Genomic DNA, 22,748 nt, shown 5'->3' with positions numbered 1-22,748 from the left:
TGTTTGCTTTATTTAGCTTGGTAATCTTCGACTGCATGATTCAGTTCAGTCTACTTTTGAAATTAAGTTTAAGTAAGTGTGGTGTTTGTGTGTGTGTGTGTTTAAATTAAACAGCAGCTACATCATATACTCATTCCTAGCTCAGAAACAGTGGAAAAAATTCACAAATCATGCCAAGCCATAGCTAATAATTCTTCCGTTTATAAAGCTTACAGTGTCTGAGACTGGGTTCATGCTGAAAGGAATCAGGAATTAACTTAATCCCTTAACATGATAACAGAATACACATTCATCTTTTGACCTAAAATGTAATCATTTCCATAATATTTGGTTTATCCCTCTAATACACAATCAAATCAACTTCATTGCATTGTTTCACAAAACTGTTCATGCCTGCAACTCAAGTCGCCACATACACTGCCTCGCTGTCTTTAGGAAAAGTTCTGGCTCTTTTAACTCCTCTCTGCCTACATGTAGCCTCTCAGGACCAGGAGCCAACAACATTTATTCTCTCAGGTCTGAGGATACATACAACTGCCTCGCTGCTGCAGCCAACTCTGTGATGCCTCTTCACAAAAGCTTGAGAGCAGCGGGGGATATGAGCACAGACTTCTCCAAGGAGCAGAGGGAAAGGCCACTGCCTCACTTCTGGTCCCCATTTGTTTGGTTGAACCAAGGTATTTAAGAGAAAAATACTTCTCTAAATAATGATGTCTCCATTTCTTCTGCCACATGGTTAGGTTCTAGCACTTACCAATAACATTTTAGGCAAGTCTCACTGAAAGAAATCTTTGACTTGGTGGCATTATTAGTTTCTTAAAGCCACGACTCTGTCTTCTGATACCAATGAAAGGCAAATATGGTACCTCAAACCACACTTCATTTTACTTACATTTAATTTTTTTGTTTGTTTTTACTGAGACATGTCTTATTTGTTGCACTTAGGTTATGAGATATTATTATAAGCTCTCGTTGCATAATTAATTTATAAATGAAAATATTTACCTCTCTATTTTTAATCTATTCTAGCAGCCTCTCTTTTCTCCCACTCCTAAATATTCCATGTTCAAGAGAAGACACAAGTGTATGCAATAATGAGATTAATTGTAATCAATTAAGCTTCTTATAGCTTCCCCAATACAAAGTTTGCTACCAATGCCAAATTTTAATATTGGAAAGCTATGGAATTTTTAGATGATCACTTACCAATTTTAACCTGCTCTACTGTCTACTCTTGCTGCAAAGGGCAGATCTAACATTTTGTTTAAAAATCATGCTTACTACAATTTTGTGCCTTCGGGTAAGGGGCTGAAGAGGAGGGCTACATCTGGGATTCCATGGAGATTCTATTTAAAGTCAGGAGAGCCTTCTGATACGGGACTTCCTTGCACTCATCAGGTGGGGAAGCGGTGGTCTCCTCTGGGTTCTCACAGCTGCTCACAATGGCAACCGCGCTGAACGACCGCCTCCTGACATTGGTGTCTGAGGTGCACGACCCTCGGGCAGGGGATGTTTTCTCCAAGTTGGTGAGCTGTTGGTCTTTCCAGTCCAACTGTTTGGCACTGCAAAAGGGGGCATAGACTTCCACGCTTCCTTCAAACTGCAAGCAGTTCACTTTATAGTACTTTCTCTTCACTTCCAATACGTCATTAAACCGATGGCCCCAGAGAATTTCCCTGGGGACGTAGGAACTTCTAGACTGGTGGGATGTCCCAGTAGAATCCCCAGTGTAGATAAATGTCACTAAAATCTCGAAATTATCTTTGGCCACTGCCTTGCGGTCAAGGGCATACAGAGGACTCTCGTGGTCAATCTCATGGACAATAGTAACCGGGGTTACCAGGATGATCTGGTCATTGACAAGTTTGAGATCTTTAAAAGTCATGGTCATCCGCCCTTCGCTGTCTTCTGAGTAACGTAGAAGTTGGGCTCTCACTGTTCCCTCTACCACATGGTTTGGTCGGAAATCACCTATGCGCCACATGAGGCAAAGCTTCCCGTCTCTCATACCGATGAGGGCAAAATAGCTGAAGCGGATAGTCTGGGCTCTCTTCCGGGCAGTTGCCATCTTTGCCAAGGCTGCTCCAATAATGAAGGTGTTTATGATGCAACTTAAGATGGACTGAAGGATCACTGTCAGCACGGCCACAGAGCATTCTTCTGTCACACACCGGTAACCGTACCCTATGGTGGTTTGGGTCTCAAGGGAGAATAAAAATGCTGCCGTAAATGAATGCACATTGTCAACACAAGGTGTGATGCCTGGATCATTTAATAGATCTCCATGATGAAAGGCTATGAGCCAAAATATGGAGCCAAATATTAACCAGGAGAGAATGTAAGACAGAGAAAATATCACAAACATATGGCGCCACTTGGTATCCACAAGAGTGGTGAAAATGTCAACCATGTAGCTCCCCCATTCTCCAAAAATGTGTTTGAAGTACACGTTGCAGCTGCCATCTTTGTGGAGTAGGCGCCTTCTTGCTCTTCTCTTCTCAGCTATGGCATGCTCTGGTGGATAGCCTGGATATTTGGAGTCCACATTGACAATCCGGTAGCTACTTCCGTAATAGCTCATTCTTTCTTAAGTCCTTTAGGGCATCCAGGGGTGTTTTATATCAGTTAAAAGATCCAGGTGTGTTGTTAATTTGTGTGGTTCTTTGCTTTGCTTTCTTTCTTTTCTTTTTAGTTTTCAGTTAAATCCTAAAATAAAATACAGAACAAAAGAAAATTAAACAACAACATTTTAGCTATAAATTCCAGTTTCCATCTTGATGGTAGTTTGACAAATTGAGAGCAATTTTGTTCTATCTAAAGTACTAAATACCTCATTTGAACCATGGAGACATTCGGTATTGATTCAACATTTTGATATAGAAAGCAGCTCAGTTATTACAGGAACAAAATATGCAATTAGAGAAAATAAGGTTTTTATGTATACATAGTGTTTGAGTAAAGACTATGATTACCCCCAAATGGTACCTCACAACCCTTTCTCACCTGATAGAACTGGTTTTATACTAACACATTTTCTTGCATGAGAAAACAAAGCAATCTATAATATACAGAAATGAAGTAAGATTCACTTACAAGATTTCCAGCTACTAATGCCAGAGCAATAAAGAGTTTCTACCTTTGGTTGGTAATGGGCCGGCCGCCCCGTGTCTGGCATAGGCAGCCCCACACCGTGGCTTCTTCTCTGTCCCACTTGGGTTTTTCTTCTTGTCTACTTCTCCAAACAGAGCAGGATGAATAGTGACATCTACTTCTGATTAAACTCCTTTGCTCCTAGCTCCACCCTTCCCTTGATTGGAAAAGAAAGCTTTCTTAACCCCAGAGGAGTTCAAACCACTCCCAGACAAGCTGCTGTTGAGGTATAAAGTTGCCTCTGCTCTTGTCTCACAGCCTTCATCCATGCTTACTGCTCTTTGGTTTTTGACACTAACAGCTCTTCTCTTTCTCTCTGAAAAGTAACAAAAATTTTGCCAAAGTTGTAAAGCTTGTTTCACTCTTAAAGGGAGCATACCACCATTCAATAGACACCCCCTCTCTTAGCTCTTGGGTGTTTTCTCTGATGCATGTGCTGCTTTCCCTGAGCAAAACTGATTGCCAAGGAGAACATACAGTTCTCATTTTTTGGCATCCGTGTCTAAAAACACCTAAGTCTGAAATTAAACTTTAAAGAAGTGATTATCAAAATAGTTCAGCTATTTCTGTGTAATAACATCAGCACACTTAATGGTCCAAGAGTTATTGGAATATGTCTTTGATATGATCCACCTGTGATAGACAGATAGAAGAAATGGAGTCTAGAAAGACAGGCAGGAAGATCCCACCATCCATTCAGTCACAGGTAAACTCAATATGACTAAATACTACTCCTTAAAACTCATGTGTGAATTAATCACTAGAGATCTACCTCCTTTCCTACTGCAGAAGAGAAGAAAGAGTTAATGTCTCTCCAGCCAGACAGAAAGAATCATTTTCTCTCTCTCCAGGGATCAGGCCCACTTTACAAAGAACTCTTTGTCTAGGGGACCACTCACAAGGATGGACTGTGCTTATGGCCAAAAACCCTGTAAAGCATTATGGCTTTCTCTCTCTCTTTCTCTCTCTCTCTCTCTCTCTCTCTCTCTCTCTCTCTCTCTCTCTCTCTCTCTCTCTCTCTCTGTGTGTGTGTGTGTGTGTGTGTGTGTGCCAGCCCATTCTTCAGGTCTGTTTTTAGTGGTTTTATCCTCTCTATGGGTAATCCTTGGCCTTGTTTAAGGAAAGATATTTGAATAATTGCAAGATAATGACCTAGATCTATCAAAATGCTCCTAGGAATGCAGAGCCTAAAATATAAATATCTTTTGTTTTACAGTGCAAACATTATCTGTAATATCTGTTCATTGGTTATCAGAGGCATCTGTCTAATTAAATGTAAGTGACTATGAGACAGAAACCTCTATAGTGTTGCTCATTCTTTACTCTATACTGACCACAGAAGGCAGGAGTCTAGGATAAATTTTAAAAACAAACAAACAAACAGATAATTTCAAACTGAAGAGCAGATATAGAGGTAGAATTGTTTTCTTGCTAAATGCTTCCAACCAAGAAAGTTCCTTAAGGAACCCAAAAATAGGGGAGGCTGAGAGTTAAAAAAAAATAAAAAACCAAACACAGTTCACAGATCCAAAGCTACTGTGTGTCTCTGTTCTGTTCAGCTGCCAAAAGGGGAAAAAAGGGCTTCATTTGAAATGGCATTCAGTTGGCATCCAATTTGGATTCCAGGGGTGCTAGGAACTATTATAAACAAGCCACTTTTAAAACACCTTCCAAAACAGGATAATCGGCGGATTAATTTGCAATTAATACGAGTTGTAAGCTAGCAAATTCGGGTCTGTGGAAAATTTGTTGCTGAGTACTCTTAATAATTTCAGGGTTTTCAAGTTATGACTGAGAATTATGACTCAGATTCCCCAGGTCTCTGATAGGGTTGATCATTGCAACCATGCAGTTCAACTTACCCAGATAAGCATTTAGAGTCTGGGTAGGTTCCCACGCTTTCTTTATAGACTCTTTGACTCTTCAGCTATGGTAGTGAGACATGCTTTGAAACAAGTATCTGCAACCTAAGTGATAAACTGTAGCCAAGACAGACCAATCCCTTTCAGCAACTCTCACTGCAGCCTACGTGATCGATGAATAACCATTTGCAAAGACCTATTTGCAAAACGGTTAAACAAAATAAACATGTATTCATCTGGTCTTTTGTGTGTTAACTTGAGAACTTTTGCAACTGCTTGCTATTAGCCATCAGAGGAATGTGCTTTTGGATTCATGGGAGTTCTATATTTCATACCTATTTCTTAGGATGAAAATCTAGCCTTTAAAATTGCCATAATGTTGGTCAGTGAGGATGGCTCAGGGAGTAATTTGCTTGCCACCAAGACTGACTACTTCATAAGATCCCTGGGATACACACACTGGAAGGAGAGAAATGATTTCTGCAAGCCGTCCTCTAACCTCCACACACCACATCACTCACACAAACACACAAATAAATGTAATAAATAATTTTGAAGTGCTTGAATGTTTTTATAATCATCTTGCCACCACAAATTCCATCAAAAGAAAGCATTTGCAAACTCTCAACTTCAAGATTTATCTTGCACTTCAAATCTAGAAAGAAAACTAAATCAAGTATAATTATAAAATTATGGAATATAAAAGTCAAAGGCAGATGTTGAGTCAAGAGAAGCCCATTTTGCTGAATGATAATTAACAAAGGCAACAGATGCACTCTGCGTCCATACTGCAGCTGAGTTCTGCTGTGGGGTAGTGCTTTCTATAGATGGGGTTAAAACAAAAGGGACCATGCACAATCAGGGTGATGAATCCATAAAATATTATCAGAATTTATTAAAACATCCAAAGGTTGTGGCTGGAGCAATGAATCAGAGGCTACGAGCACTGTCTGCTCTTACAAAGGAGCCTGGTTCAATTCCCAGCACCGCATGGCACCTCTCAACCTCTGAAACTACAATCCAGAGGATTCTGCTCTCTTCTGGCTTCCTTGGGGACCAGCTAGGCATATGGTGCACAGGCACATATGCAGGAAATATACTCATACACATGAAATAAAATAAATCCATCTAAAGGTATTTAGAAAGCTCCTAAGAGGTATTCCATTTTATTTCATTCTGTGTAAGTATCTGGGGATGGATGGATGGATGGATGGATGGATGGATGGATGGATGGATGGATGGATGGGAAGAAGACAGAATTGGGGAAAGCATGTCTTTCCCCAATAGTCATTTTTTAATATCTTGCTAATTATATTAAGAATAGACACTGAAAAATATTTTTAACTCACTTTGACTACAGGTCTCTGCTTTCAGACTTCCGTTTTAATGATTTCTCTGCATGGATTCAACTTTAGGGGAACCTTTTACTAATTCAGTGCATTTGAATAGGCCGTTGACACAGCAGGGGGCATTAAAAAAACACATGAACCCCACACCCAATACTTGTTCTTGTTTCTTCGTGCATAAAATTGAAACATTTTCTCTTCCATTCAGCCACATCCTCCCATATTTAACTGTTTACTGGGTGAACCACTCTTGCATTTCATTTCAGTCTTCAAAAATAAGCTTTACCCCAGCAAGCTGAGTGTACAGCACATGACCAAGACTTTGCATCCTCATATCACATCAACGCCAAAATGCAGTCTTGCCTCTACCACCTACTTAGCATAAGAACATTCATTATCAGTCTTGCGCAATTCAGTATGCACCACAAAAATGAGCTAAATTATTTTCGCTGAAATCCAATTATTGAAGCCAGTGGCTTTTGAGGTTAACAAGTGCTTTCTTTCCCACATAAAGGATCTGAGGCAGTTGACACTCAAGTCACCAGTAATCAAATTACTGTCCTGGCAACTACTAAGTGAGATAAGTTTTGATGGAAATGTGAGACTTGGTAGGGCAAAGAGGAGAAAGGATGGCTTCATTCCTCTCCGAAGTCATTGTTTTGAAAATAGCCTCCTTTGTGGAGGAAAGGGAGGAAGGCAGGGTAGTGAATAATAGACTCAATAGGAGAGGCTATAGTGAGGGTAAGGGTGAGCTCTGGTTGGAGGAAGAAGAGAGAGGGGTGTTGATTTAGACCCCAAAATAAATGAGGTCGTTTGCTATTTTCTTCAAAACCTGTTCCTCCACTCTTTGCCATGGAATGGTGCCTCAAAGTTATCTTTCCTGAAATTCTTATAAGGCATGCAGGCCCACAGAGCTTCTCATTCAGCAATGGAATGTGTGCTTCACCTAGAACCTAGTAGACACTCTCCCTACCTCCCCAGGTGCCCCTCTACTCCAGGTTCAAATGGCTTCTCTTTGAGGATGCATCTGCTTAGTTCTTCTGTTTCCTTCTCAGCAGGCTCCCATCTGAAATGTTCATCTCAGGCTCAGAGCAGTTATAGGGTCTGGAGTTGGTGGAAGAGGGAGTTGGGGTTTGGGGGACTGGGAAGCTGGGAGGGTGGAAGTTTGGGGCAAGTATCTCTGTAGCTTTCCTTCTAGTGAAAATGTCCTTAAGTTACCTAGTATCACGTACAATAAAAAAAAAAAAAAAAAGAGAACAAGAAATGGCCTTGAATGTGTTAAGAACAAACAAGCAGCCTGGAACTTGGGGCAGGGGAGAACTCAACATTACAGGATCAGTGGGGACATTCACTTGAGATCTTTCTTTATCCCAGTTTGTCCCTTAGTGATATCCACAACCCAATTTAAATCCTTCCTCACCCCCAGTGCTGCTGTGTGTTTTTAAACTTTTTTAAATGTATTTCTTTATTTAATTCTGTGTATATGTGTGCTGAGTGTAAGTGCACACACATGCCATGGTGTGTGGAGGACAACTTTCAGGCATTGTTCTCTCTACCCACCTTTTTTGAAGCAGGGTCTCTCTTGGATTTTTTTGGCTTTGCTTCTGATTCCTGGCTAGATGATATGTGAATTTCACATGATTCTTATGTCTCCACTTCTCATTTTACTATACTAGTGTTGGTATACTAGTGTTGGGACTGCAGTTGCTGCTTCCACACCTGGCCTTTTTTTTTTTTTTTTTTTTGGTTTTTTGAGACAGGGTTTCTCTGTGTAGCTTTGGAGGCTGTCCTGGAACTCACTCTGTAGCCCGGCTGGCCTCGAACTCACAGAGATCTGCCTGCCTCTGCCTCCCGAGTGCTGGGACTAAAGGCGTGCGCCACCACTGCCCTGCCCACACCTGGCTTTTGACATGGATTCTATGGGTGGAACTCAGGTTGTCAGGCTTGTACAGTGAGGAAACTTACTCACAGAGCTGCCTTGCTGCTTTATAACCAAGTAGAAAGTTTGAGACTCTAAGATATGTTTCCCAGTTTTCTTGATGTCAACATTATATCAAAAACAATTTGATTTTTACAGATCCCATACATGTGTTAAAACATCAGTTTGTCATATATAATGAGAATATGCATTTAAAATAAAAATTAAAGTCAAATGATTCATGATTATAAATAATCTAATATAAAAACAATTATGTTAATAAGAAATGTCTAGAAGGTATTTTTGAAGCTGAAGAGATAGTTGAGTGTGAGTTCTGACCATGCAAGCGTGAAGACCCGAATTCAGGAGCCAGGTTCACATAAACAGATGGGCATGTCCATGTGAATGTCTATAACCACATCACTGTATGGGACAGACATGGGAAGATCACAGAGCCTACAGGTTTTCCAAGAGATTCTATTTCAAGTAGAGAATGAATGATAGAGCAGGATACCTTACATCTGCAATATCTTTACATGGCTTCTACATGCATATGCAAACGTGGATTTTGTGGGTAGTGGGTTATCACAGAGAAACCCTAAGTTCTGAGACAGACTTCCGTTCAAGGTCTATCCTCAACTACAAGAGCCTCTTGGTATAAGCTACTCTTCTGAAATCTAATGTGCTTGTTTATGACCTGAGAGAATACATCCTGTGTCACTGAGTCCGAATGAAATAATGGGTGCCAAGCCAACATCTATTATAAGGACAGAGTAACTGTCAATAATCAGTGCCTGAACCTGAATTGGATAAGGGCTGTTTTCTTACCATAAGATGTCAGAACATTTGTTTTCGCTCTCTCAGAAAATAATCCCCCAACTGGCATGACAGTAGCAAATTGTGTGTGGTTCTCAGTAATTTTAAGTAAATTCAGAGGAAGCACCACTGTTCTTGCCACTAAGCCACCAGAGCTGTTTCTCTCTCCTACTAGCTCCTCAAATCCCAGAAAGCAAATGACTTTTTGTTTTATAACAACTATCTCATATGGGAGGTTTCCCATTTTTTTACATACATGCATACATATATATGTGTATATGTGCACGTAGACATGCTCATCCAACTCAGCAAGAACTCCCAAGCTTAGCAAAATCAACAGCCTAAAGAAATTTGCAAGGCGATCCTATACTCATTTGTTGTCTAGAGTAGGTGTACCTATTTGGGTAAAACAAGTTTTGATGATTTCTCTTGTTTTTATCTTGATAACCAGCCTGCCCATCCCTGTCTTGGTTGGATGCTAGCCCACCTCTGCTTTTGTTGGATGCTAGCCCACCTCTGCCTTGGTTGGATGCTAGCCTGGGTTGCTCATACCTCAGTTTGAGCTGGATTGAGGTTGGTGCAGAAGCCAGTTGGGATAAGATCAAATGTCCCTTTAAAAGATACATTTCAATCTTTGTTGTGTAATAAAAACACTTCTCCAATGGCACCTAGATTTATATTGAGAATTTGTTCAAGTGACTTCTGCTATACACGAGGTCCAGTCCCTTCTGAACATTGGAGGGCAGCCTCCTCTTTATGTGGAGTTTACATTTGTGAGTTTCACTTCAAAAAATCTATGAAAATGACAAGGGAGACAATCAACATGACTAATAGCTTCTAGTGAAAAGGAACAATATATATATAATATCAATGAGTGCAGAAGGAACAGGAGCAAAGAGGGAAGGTACTATGTGACAGAGGCCACCAGAAAGGGTTTGACTCAGAACCTGCCATTCAGGTTCAGTGCATTTCACTTCTTGCCCCAGGTAAAATGCTTCCAAGCCGACCTGGCTCTCCATTCTATTTTGTTTTTCTAAGACCTAGTCACTATCTGGTTGTTAAGGCTCTCATTATTTATAGGGGTGATTTGGCTGACTGGTCTACACTAATTCTAAGAGCCGGTTCTCACAGGAACCTAACATTACAGGAATTCATCTGCATTTTACCTCTGAACTCAGGCTTTTGCTGATTTCACCTGATTTCACCCAGCTGTGTAACACCTGCCTTCTAACACATCACTTGCCTCTTTCTTCCAGGGACCATTTTGAAGTATAACATCCTGCTGCTGTGGGTACTGTTCAAAACAGCAACCTGAGCCAGCATAAGAGTGTGTAAAGGGAGCTGGCAGTGGTGGCGCATGCCTTTAATCCTAGCACTCGGGAAGCAGAGGCAGGCATATCTCTGTGAGTTCAAGGCCAGCCTGGGCTACAGAGTGAGTTCCAGGAAAGGTGCAAAGCTACACAGAGAAACCCTGTCTCGAACCCCCGCTCCCCCAAAAAACCAGAGTGTGTAATGGATAGGAAGATGAAATTCAAAGATTTGTATCTATCTGTGTTTCTACCACCTGTTAGCAAAATGATATCAGCACCTTACAAATGTTTTTAAGCTGATTCTATTTATATAAAGTTTGAGAGTAGCACTTGATATATCACAAAAGGTTTTCATGAGTAACAAATGGAAAACACACTAGCACCATGGATATTCTCTAGTTTTATTGTACTTCCTTAACCTAAATAAATATCTAGCCTTCAATAGCTCATCATACTTAGTATTCATCTAGTCTGATAGAGATGGATGTCCAGGCTATCATGTGAAAGATGAATTGGAGTTAACTAAGTAAGAGAAAAGAATAATTGTTTCTCAGGAAGAGGAAAACCCAATGCTATAAGAAACAACTCCTCTCTCTCTCTCTCTCTCTGTGTGTGTGTGTGTGTGTGTGTGTGTGTGTGTGTGTGTGTGTGTGTGTGTGTGTGTTTGGGGGATGTTGAAGGGAAGAATCAGGAGATGTAGCTGAAACCTCCCCTCACTATGTTTCTAGAACAGGGCCATCTGACGATACAGGGGTGACCAATCAGAATTCCACAGTCAAGATTGAAGAAATTACATAAAGGTGTTTTAGTACTATTATCTAAGGCCACTCCAGGATGTTGGGAGGCCAGTGGTTAGACACTGTGTACTGAAGTGTTCAAGAGGACATAGGTGTCACTTCTTAGGAGACAGTCTCAGACATTCCTTCTTGCATTGTCTCTTGCCTTTGCCCAGAGTTCCTTCATACTGTAAAAAAATTCTTTGATTCTCTGAACCGAAATTTTTTCATTATTTTTCATCTTTACATCAACCAGTGACAGTTTTCATTGCTTGACCAACAAAGCATTGAAAAATCAACTTGATGCCAACAGAAAATATCATCTATGTGCAAGAATGTAGTCCCATCAGTTTTCTTAACTACATTTAAACTATCAGCAGGTCCTAGTTATTAGAATTAGTTTCCTCAATGTTTTCTCCTCTTGTCAAAACCATCCTATCTTCAAAGGACATGTTTTCAGAGGACCATAGTGAAAGTATCTCAAGGGGTCTCCGTGTTTTGTCTTTGCTCCACTTTATTCTTTTGTAGAAAGTAAAATCAAAACCTGTCAGTGTTGGCTTAAGAAACAGTCTTCCCATCGACAATGGAGTATTTTGCATAATCCCTCCTATGCACAGAGTAGTGGTATCTGGCCTCTACTCATTTCTCATTATTCCACAATAGAAAGAGTCCTTCATTACATCTTTAGCCTTTTCTAATTTTTATATGTGTGTGATGTGTGTGTAGTGTCATGTGTGGCATTGTGTGTGTGTGTGCGCGTGCGCGCTCCACTGTTCAGGTGGAGGTGGTGGAGGTCAAATGTTGACAATGGGACATCTTCCTAACCATTTCTCCACTTAAGTTTTAAGAGAAGTTCTGTCATAGATTTGAAGACTTAAAGCTACACTGGCTAGAGAGCTTCTCTGGGAAAACTGTCTCTGTATCTCTGCATAACCCTCCCCAGTGCTGGAGGTCGAGGTACTCATTGCTTTTCTGAGTGCCAAGGATCTGAACTCAGTTCTTCATGCTTTTGAAGCAAACACTATGACCGGTACACATAATACAGGCGTGTGCTTTTTTCTTGTGTTATTTGCCTGTTACATTTCATAGACTCCTTTATTTCACTCTGAGAAGGAAAATTTCCCTGCATCAACATCATGAAATGTTGGGCAGTTGTAACTAAGGACATGAGATCTGCAAAGCCCACAATCTCTAATTTTTGGCTTTTTATAGAAGTGTCCCTAAACCTGCTCTAATATATGATTGAATTATTGACTGTATTGCATCATGGAAAAGATCATAAGCTACACGAGGAAAGGACCACATTAATCTTTTCACTTCTGTATCCCTTGTAGCTAATACAATATGTGGCATGCAGGCATTCACTAATTGTAACCCGATGGAATGGATGAGCAAACATTGGAAAGACAATATTTCTTATCAAAGAACCTATAGTCCTAAGATCATCAACACCCTGTCAATACTGACACTCTTCCAAATTCCAGATCCCAATTATCCTGCTTCTCTCTTTAACTTCCAATCCAAAATTTAAAAATAAAATCCTGTTTGCAAATTTCTTTGCAACAACTATAGGCTTTAGCATAATAGTTGAGTGCAAGTGTGTTACAGAATTCTCTAGAAATATGGTATTTTTTAAAAATGTACTTGTTACTGAAAAGTGTTTTCCTAGAACTAGGGGTGTAGTTCAGTTGGTAGAACACTTGTCCAGCATGCAAGAGGTCCTGGGTTCAACCTCAGCATCACAGAGGGTGTAGTGGTATAGACCTACACTCTTACTATCTTCTTAGCCCTAGAGAAAGGCCAGCAAGAGAATCAGAAGTTCAAGGTCATACATGAGTGCATAAGAAGTTTGAAGACAGCCTGGGACTTAGTCTGTCTCTAAATAATTAAATAAATAAAACTGAAAAATAAAAGGTGTTTAAATTGATCTATAACTGAAATTGTATAAATGGGGCACTCCAAGTACCAGTGCAAATTATTTAATGTTCATTTTAGAGGTATATCCAAATGTATAAATTCATACTCGTGCATGTGTATTAATTTTAGCTATTTCTAAAGGTTAGCTAGTATATGTGAAAATACACTGCACAATTGGAGTAGGAGAAATAGTCGTCCTCAGGGATAAGCTGCCTAATTGGCTATTTAGTATTAAGAGTTCAGACTTTAAAACATATACACAAGCAACATCAATTGGACTCAGCAGATTATATGTATATATTTAGGCATTTATATGTGTGTATATGCATACACATATATTCTTGTATATAATTACATACATATACATACATATATATGTAATAGTTATATATAATGTGTACTAATATATATATGTATATAAATATATATATATAAAGTTATATATCCTAATATATAAAATAGTTAAACAAACACAGGCCGTGATTTCAAGAGGGAGCAGAAGAGCAGCACATGGGAGGACTGGAGGGAGTAAAGGGAAAGAAGAAAGTGATATAATTATATTTTCATCTTAAAATACTAAAAATATCAGTACAAATCTAAATTACAGAAATTTGGACTAGTCTAGGACTTTAACTAGAAAACTTCATTCTAGAACTTTATCATGAATGGCCACCAAAACCCACCAAAAGAGAAAAGAAAGCTGTTTGTGATGATTTTTTACTTTTCTCAGACCATCTAATAAGCATGGGTTTGTACAGTTAATTTGAATAATCAGATTTACTCTGTAAATATTAAAAGTGATACAGGAAAAACATGTAACATGATTTGGTGCAAATAGAAACATAATTATTTAACAGTTTTAACAATATGATTTTAAAGCTTAAATATATTTAAACACAGGGAGGTATGATATACAGCAAAATATGAATTGCAACTCTATCAGTTTAGTGTGATTATTTATTCTCCTTTTTCTTGTATTTGTTGTTTGTATGTTTATATATCTTGAAGTTTACAATAGGAAGCTTCAGAAGTGCCTGAGTGGGTAAGGGTATTTGCAGTGCAAGCTGAGGACCCGAGGTCAGATCCCAGAACCCATGAAAACAGCCTGGCACATTCCAGTACACTTTTGAAACCAGCACAGTGGTTGGGGAGCGGAGACTGGAGGATGGCTGGGACTTGCTGACCACCAGCCTAGATTTAGATTAAGTGAGAGACCCTGTCTCAATGGTATAAGGCAGAGAGTGAGACATCAAGACACTAATTGCCCTACTCTATCACACATGTGCATATACCACATGCTACACACACACACACACACACACACACACACACACACACACACACGAGAGAGAGAGAGAGAGAGAGAGAGAGAGAGACAGAGACAGAGAGAGACAGAGACAGAGAGAGACAGAGAGAGAGACAGAGACAGAGAGACAGAGACAGAGACAGAGAGAGAATTTTTACAGTAAACACATCTTTTGCAAAAAGAAATCCAGGTATTTTCAGTTCAAAATTTGAAAACTGCCAATTCTGAGGCCCTCTAAAGAAAAAACAAACCAATAGCAATCTACAAGCATTTATTAGACCTTTTAAAAGGCAGCTATAAATAGCCCAGAGAAGCAGACAGTCTTACAGACATCTAAAGTCAGACATTGATGCGGTAATTTTTGCTGGAACAATTCACAGAAACAAATATAGTGACATTTAATTCCTCTAAGTAAAACCAGATCTCCTTTGAAACACAGAGGCTGGGGGAAGAGGGAGTTGATCAGGTCTGGACACTGAGAACAATTGGTAAACCATGAAAGCTGCCGGTAATCTATCAGGGCTACATAAAGCAACATTGGTTCAGGAGACATAGAAGAGCACATGTCCCTCTTAGAACCGCCTGTTCTGCCTTCCCCATTGCAGGCCATATTAAAGGGCTATTACCTCAATTTCTTGGCTCAATAGAGCCAAGTATTTTTTCAGAATCTTTCTTTTATCTTTGGAAAGAAAACATTAAAAGTTGTGCTGTTGTGTACAGGATTGTGGTCTATAAGAACAGACTTTGAAAACCCGAAGAAATAGAAAGTGGATGAATATACACAGTTATTAGGATGCACATTTGCATAAATAGCCTAAACTAGCTGCTTCTTAATGAATATATCTCAATACAATATACTCACATACACACCCATACTCAGGACAGCACTGCGGTGTGTTTGAATGTGCGGTCCTCTAACAGCTTGCTTTTAAAATCCCAGAGAAGTAAATGATACTTGCAGATTCTGGGAATTTTTTAGCTCTGTCATTGTACTATGATAGTACCATGTGATTCTTATGCATCCTCAAGGCTGGAATCCACTTCTTTAAAATCTTATTGAGACTAGCTATGGAAAGGCAAGAATTTGAGTTCAAATGTTTGATGGCTCACTAGGAAGAGTTGGCATTTTTAGAATAGGTTAGGATGTCCAGAATTCAGTGAGTTTGTTTGTTTGTTTGTTTGTTTGGATTTTGTACCTGCTCATCTGCATCTTTGGGAAAAGTGTTGCTCTGGGCATGAAATGAGGCTATGCTCTGGATCCTACTCTCAAAAGACATAAAATTTAGTGAAGATTTAACAATAGGGCTTATAGTTATAATTACTTCAAATGAGTCAACTAGCATGGATCAGGGTCATCTTTTACAGAGCATCACCATCTTCAAGTATAGGTTTTTACAACAAGAGCATTAAGCGGCATTCCTGGGAGTATGCCTCCTGTGAATGGTAAGATGTGCAGCTTCCAAGACTTGTTTTAAAGTTCACTTTCATTTCTAATTGTCTTGACCTTTGGGTTACTTCAGGAAGATGGGACAGAACTGCCCAGAACTCCTAGCATCACTAAGAATATAAATCATATGATACCCAGCACTCACATCACCCCCCCACCATCCCAAGGGTAACAAAACAGTCTTCATTATAGTTCCCATGCCAGGTTCCCTATGACTGACCTATAATAGATTCCAGACAGCTTTATTTGAAAGCTGCTTTGATTAGACCTAACTGTGCATTCCCAAACAAACGTAACTTATGGAAAGCATATGTGCCACGACTTTTGACCTTCTCAGTTCGGCATTAATGGTATTCCAACAGAAACCCAACTCTGGTGTCTCTGTTACTATTTTCTCATTTGTGATGAGGGCCTGCGAACTGTCCTCTCTGGCAACACAAAGGCTATTTATTAGTCTATTGCATCTGCTGGGAATCAGTGAACTCACAGATGTGTTATGCTTGTAGACTAGGAACTCCCTGGATAGTGTCTACAACTTCTCTGACCTTTAAATGATTCAGTTTCTGTTTTAAGTTGTCAAAATGAAAACTCACGGCATCTTTACTGGGGAGGAAAATGAAGCAACTGTTAACGTTTGTTGGCTCAATTCCCATTTCCCCGGTGGATACAGAAAATTGAGGAGGCCTTAAAATACAAGACAAGATAGCCTCCAACGAAGATCCAAATACATAGCCTCTTAAGGATTCTGCACTGTGCATGCTGCTAGAAAGTGGGGTTAGCTTTCTATGAGTGTGTGCATTCTCAAGGCTCCTTAGGTGGGAAGCACAACCACTGAATAGTTTACAGATGATTTAGGTAGATGGCAAGACTAAAGTGTGTTTGATAGGTCCTTGAATTTCCATGAATCTGATTTTCTGTGCTTTCTCTTCTCATCATACTTTTGCTCCCTTGATGGTGCTGTAGATTAACCCAGCCTGACCTGATTTGGAAGGTTTGAATTTCATTATTCATGAATGTCTGCACAAAGTGACAACCCAAATAAGTAACATTTTCCTTAGAAAGGCGAGTAAGATATGGCTCAACTCCATTGTTTCTCAGGTTAGAATATTCATTTTAGTGGGACCTAGAGAGTCAGGTTAAGAGTAGATAGAGGCACTTTCGAGTTATATCTCCTTGTAAAAGGGTGAAACTTTTTCTTAAGTGTCTCTGTTTCACAGCCAAATGTACTAATGCCTACAATGGTGCTAAAAACCTGGAAATGGTTTCATGTATTTGACTTAATCAGGATTCAACTGTATCTTTGATGACTTAGACTAAAGATTGGGATGATTCTTATTGCCTTTAAAGAAACTCAGCCTTGGTCTACCTGAGATGTCCTCTCAAAGAGCCATCTCAGAAAGCAGACCTCTGTGAGAGAAAAGTATCAGAGTGACCGAGGCTAGGGCTCCATGCAAGGGAAAGTTGTTTTTGTTTGAGAACTTCCCAGCATCTAAGACTCTAACCTGCAACCTAATGATATGCTTCTGTGGTTAACTGTGCTTCCTCGGATAATGAAGAAAGTTAAGGCCATACACAAATAAACTTTAAAAGGAAAATAATGAGAAATTGAACTGTGTTCAACTCGGAGTAAGCTGGTGCTTTGTAAAGAACACTCATTCATGTACCTGAGTGTGCTATTCACACTGGCTTTGTGTTCCCTGAAATCAATGAGCAGATATAGACAATGGGTGTAGATAGATTCCTGGGCAAAGAACAGTTTAGGAATTAAAGTGTTAATTCCTAAAGTGATTTCATTCAGTAAGCAGTGTGTTTATGAAAATTTGAGTGACACTTGGCTCAAACAAATGCATTTCCAACATGCCAATCAAAACTTTTTATTCACCAAGAATTTACACAACATAGAAATACAGCAAACAAATTTTAATTTATTTTGAAACTACAAATGAGTGTGATCATGGTGCCTTGTATTAAATCCCCAAGTAATTAATAAAAATATTATGTTGGGGAAAAATAAAGATTAGTTACAACAATTTCAACTATAGTCTATATGTTGCTACCCCCTACGCCTTTGGTTTGTGGTTGCCTGGAGAAGAACACAGAGATGAGCCAATGGCTTTCTTTGGAAATAAAATTTGATTTTGTTATCACTTAATCAAAATGCCATTTTACATCCACATATGACAAATGTCATTTGCAAGAAATTTATCCACCGATATGTCTGGGAATTCTTTTGAGGTTTAAAATACAACTGAAGGCTATGTTAACGATGCTGGTTACTTTCATTCATAGAATTTAGGAACAGAGGAAGAAATGCTGTATTGGCACTATTTCTAAGATATAAAACTTCACTGAGTCTGAGTCTCTTGTCACTTTCCTGTAAGGGCAAACAGGGGACCTTAATTGCAAAAAGGAAAAATGGAAGGGTTGAGGCTAAGCTTAAGGTTAGGGTACTTGCCTAGCATGTGTGAGGCCATATAAACACACAATTAGAAACCAGCCTCCAAGGCAGATTTCCAGCCAGTGTCCTATGCCAGCTCCCATATCCACAAACATTTTTTTTATAAAGGATACATATCAAGCTAAGAAAATATTTGTGCTTTTATTCATTCACATTTGGCTAAATGGCACTAGAATCTTTTGAAAGCCAAGAATTATAAGGCTGACTCTTTGACCCTCTGGGATTTCCACTTGGATCACAGCTCTCTCTCTCCCAGAGCTGCAAAAACATGGCAACAGCTTGCATCTGCCTATTGCAGCAAGCAAAGCAGGTCTCCACCTCCTTTCCCGAGAAGGCCCGCTTCTGTTTTGAAGCAAAGAGTACCGTGTACAGAGACAACACACTGGAACCGTTGGTCTTGCCTATGTGTGGACATGCTGCACTTCTTTCCCTGAAGAGATTTTACTCTCAGTTCCATATAATGGCACTAACAAACAGCAACTATAGAAGCAATGATAGACAAGATGTCAAAAAAGTACAAGGTATCAGTGGCACAACCCTGAAGGTCGTTGGTGATGCCAACCAAGATTCATCTATGGGTTCCCTGTTTCTGCTTTTAGGGACACCACCCTCATACTGCTTCATGTCTTCTCTCAAGGTTACAAGTGCCTGGCCACTTATGCCTGCTTCCTAATGATAATCATCCAATATAGGTTTCAATAAGTCTTTTTTGAAGTTATAACTTAAAAATTTTCATTGTATATATTTGTTGTACATGGACTGTGTTTCACAGGGAGAATTTCGTACACATTTATAGCATACCATAGAATCCCCTGACATCTCATCCCATCATCCCTTTCCTCCCCACTTCTCTTTCTCATTAGCTCTCTTTGTTTTCCTAGACAGTTTTATTGGAAATATATATATATATAATTATAAATAAATATATATGCATATGATTTTATGTATCTGTATAAAGTCTAGAAACCATATATAAAAACATTATATTAGTCTGAAACTAGCTTAATTTGCTTAATATGATTATCTCTACTTGTACCCATTTTCCTACAAGAAGACATAACTCCACTCTTCTTTGTGGCCACAGAAATTCCACAGTGTACATACGCATCTTTCCCTCTGTTGTTTCCTCTGTTATTGGACAGAACTCAACCAGTGAAGCCAGTACCAGCACCTGTGGACCAACTTTCAAAAGGACTCCCCAGAAGTGAGCACAGAATTTATAATTCCATCTTTGTGGTTTTACCCAGAGATCTGACTAACACTAAGTGAGGTCACTTATGATATTATCTCCTATTAATTATTTATTTTATTATTATTGTTATTCTTCTTGTTTTTGTTTTGTTTTGAGACCTCATGTAGCCCTGGCTGCCCTGGAACCCATGAATATCTACCTGCCTCTGCTCCTCAAGTGCTGGGATTAAAGGTGTGTGCTACCAGACTTTACTAAGTATAATTTACATTGTATTTATATATTTTTTTTTATTTTGTCAATTACCTAGCTACAAGAAAAACTGAAGTAGTTTACTAAGGAGTGTGAAAAAACCCACTAGGATTTCAATCCAGTCCTCTATAAGTAGACAATTGCCAGTCTTTTGTGTGTAAGGTTGAGCCTGGCTTGTAGACTTAAACACATTCTATTCTGTTCTTCTATCTCTCTGTACCAGGTTGCTGCACAATAAGCTCAGCTTACCTGAGGTACATCTATTACATCAGGGTATACCAATATATTGAGTAACTATCAGCCTATTAACCCTGACTGGACTAAATCATTAAGAATCTGAAGCCTCTTCACTTGGGAGGTAGAGGCAAGAGGATCTCTGTGACTATGAGGCCAGCCTGGTCTACAGAGGGAGTGTCAGGACAGACAGGACTACAAAGACAGATCCTGTTTTTTTTTTTTTTTTTTTTTTTTTAAAGAAAAAAGGTAGGAAGGAAGGGAGGAAGGGTGGGAGGGAGGGAGGGAGGGAGGGAGGAAGGAAGGAAGGAAGCAAGGAAGGAAGGAAGGAAGGAAGGAAGGAAGGAAGGAAGGAAGGAAGGAAGGAAGGAAGGAAGGAAGGAAGGAAGGAAGAAAGGAAGAAAGAAAGGCCAATCTAAAGTCCCTTGTGGCAAGAGGCCAAGGGAGTCCTGAGAGGTCATGCAGTGATGCTTTTGCATGGACAGTGTTCAGTGTTTTCACACAAGAGATTATCATCCAGTGATTGGATAAGAGACATTTGGAAACCCTTTGGAATTAAACCAAAATGTTTGAACACAACAACGGGAAATACAATTCAGTGTGGATTATGTCATAGAGAATCCCGAGGAGGGTGGCAAGGACAAAGCTTCATTTGCACACTTCCAAAGTACACAACTTTATCTCTGCATTGATTCCTTCTGCAAGCAGATGCTTGGCTCTTGTGGGTGAACTAGTCCTAGTCCCCAAAACTCAAGACTGGGCTGGGTGTGGTAATACACACCTGTAATCCAGTGTGGGAGGCAAAAGGAGAATTGTGAGTCTGATGCCAGCCTGAGCTATGTAGTGAGACCTTGCTTGAAAAGCAAATTAATGAAAGTCTGGAGAGATGTTTTTTCAGAGCCTCATTCTTGGTGTCCAAAAACCATGGCAGCTCACAAGCATCTGTAACTTTAGTTCCAGGAGAACTGATGCTCTCTCCCTACCTCCTTGGTCATCAGGCACATACCTGATGCACATACACACCTGCAAAAAAAAAAACACTCATACACATAAAATAAAAACAAATAACTTTTTGTGTCTGAAGAGATGTCTCAGCAGTTAAGAGCACTTGCTTTTCCAGAGGATCGGGGTTTGTGTCCCAGTACCCACACATTGGCTCACAACCATCTCTAACTCTAGTTTCGGGGAATCTGATATTCCCTCTGACTTCCATGGACATCAGGCAGGCATGCAGTGCTCATACATATATGAAGGTAAAATAACATTCTTAAAAATAAAAAAAGTATTCAAAGAAACATTAAAATTGATTAATAATAGTCAATGCTTTAAAGGAGAAGGAGGGTGCATCCATGTGTTTGTGTGTCTGTGTATGTATGTGTGTGTGTGTGTGTGTGTGTGTGTGTGTGTGTGTAGGTAGGTAGGTAAGTAGGTATGCAAGGCTGGTTCATGAGTTGTGAGTCTGAACATTAGTCAACAACCCAATCCTGCCCCACATATTCTCTAGATTTTCTGTGAATAGCCAAAGGCCATTTTCAATAAACTAAGATGATCATCTGTTTGCTTTCTCTTCCAAGGACATTCTTAAACTGTGATTAGATGATGTCTTCTAGTTATGTTAATAATATTGCACTGAGATTATTAGATATATGAAGGAGGAGGTTACAGAAGCCTGGCCTCAAATCAAAGGGCTGTCTTTGTCAGTATCAGCCCAGCATCAATGAAATGAAAAGTAATTTACACCATGACAGATAACTGAGGAGGCACTGCCAGGCAAAATTAGAGATGGAAGAACACCCGAGACAAGGTAGGTCAATGGATATGAAAGATTAGTTAGTGGGGTTGGCTAGATGAGTCAATTAGTAAACCCTTGCTGTGCACACATAAGGATTTGAGCTCAGATACCTAGTGCCCACAGAAAGAGTCAGGAGTAGCAGCACATGCCAATAATCCTAGCCCTTGGGAGTCAGAGACAGGCAGATGTTTGCAGCTGACAGGTTAGCTTTAAATGAGCTCTGGCTTCAGTGAGACAAAAGTTGTCTCAGAAAAAAAGGTGGAGAGCAATAGAGGAAGACACCAATTGCTGACCTCCATATACACATGCAACACTAACAGAAACATATGCACCAAAAGGCACACACAACGCACATGCGAAAGTTTAGTTAAATAAAAGGGAAACATTCTATGAATTCACTATACAACATGTTGACTATGGTAAGTGATATGTTTCAGCTTTTTAAATTTGCCAAGGAATAGATTTTAAATGGTCTTATCACAAAATTTATGGGAAATTTTGTCATTCCACAATATGTGTGTGTGTGTATTTATAATTGTTATTTGTCAACTAAAAACAAACAAATAAAGCCTGAAGTTTGGTTATAACCTGAAGAGGGACATTTCCATCGTCTCCAAAGACACTTAATATCTCTGAAGACTATAGAGAGAAAGCAGCCAGCTCTCTGAGTCTGTTGAATTCACTGCTGACACTGATGAACCACTGGTTGTGAACGAAGTTTTCATGGCATCTTGCATGTGGGCTTGGAGAGCTGAGCACACTGGGGTGAGAAGGGAGTATTTTCATTAGGAGAAAAGAGTAATTCTTCCCTTAGCTATAAATTTGAAGCATTTGAGTTTGTAGATAATATAACGGCAAGCATACTGGGAGTGGGGGTAGAATTTGAGATTATACACTGAAGGATATTCACTGGGCATATAGAAAACTTAGCTATGAGTGGAAAAGGACAGAAGTTTCATTCACTTTCTTGGGAAA

General features: G+C 39.5%; 1 protein-coding gene across 7 annotated transcripts in view; it reads right to left on the bottom strand.

Annotated features, from left to right (window-relative positions):
- Positions 1-1,012: 1,012 nt before the first annotated feature.
- Kcnj16 (potassium inwardly rectifying channel subfamily J member 16) overlaps positions 1,013-22,748 on the bottom strand; it is a 54,525-nt gene continuing 32,789 nt past the window's right edge. For 6 of the 7 annotated variants that reach the window (XM_076543653.1, XM_076543654.1, XM_076543656.1 and 3 more), the window contains one exon: positions 1,013-2,706. In XM_076543653.1, coding sequence (XP_076399768.1) covers positions 1,322-2,581 — 1,260 coding nt within the window. In that variant the 5' untranslated portion in view covers positions 2,582-2,706 and the 3' untranslated portion in view covers positions 1,013-1,321. Of the gene's footprint in view, positions 2,707-3,136; positions 3,372-22,748 lie in introns of those variants that run through there. The other variant, XM_042283049.2, reaches the window with a different exon arrangement.

This window comes from Peromyscus maniculatus, chromosome 8 (genome assembly GCF_049852395.1).
Source record: "Peromyscus maniculatus bairdii isolate BWxNUB_F1_BW_parent chromosome 8, HU_Pman_BW_mat_3.1, whole genome shotgun sequence".
In the NCBI taxonomy this organism is placed as follows: Eukaryota; Metazoa; Chordata; class Mammalia; order Rodentia; family Cricetidae; genus Peromyscus; species Peromyscus maniculatus.
The sequence above is the reverse complement of the archived record's forward strand: the minus strand, read 5'-3'. Positions and strand labels throughout refer to the sequence as shown.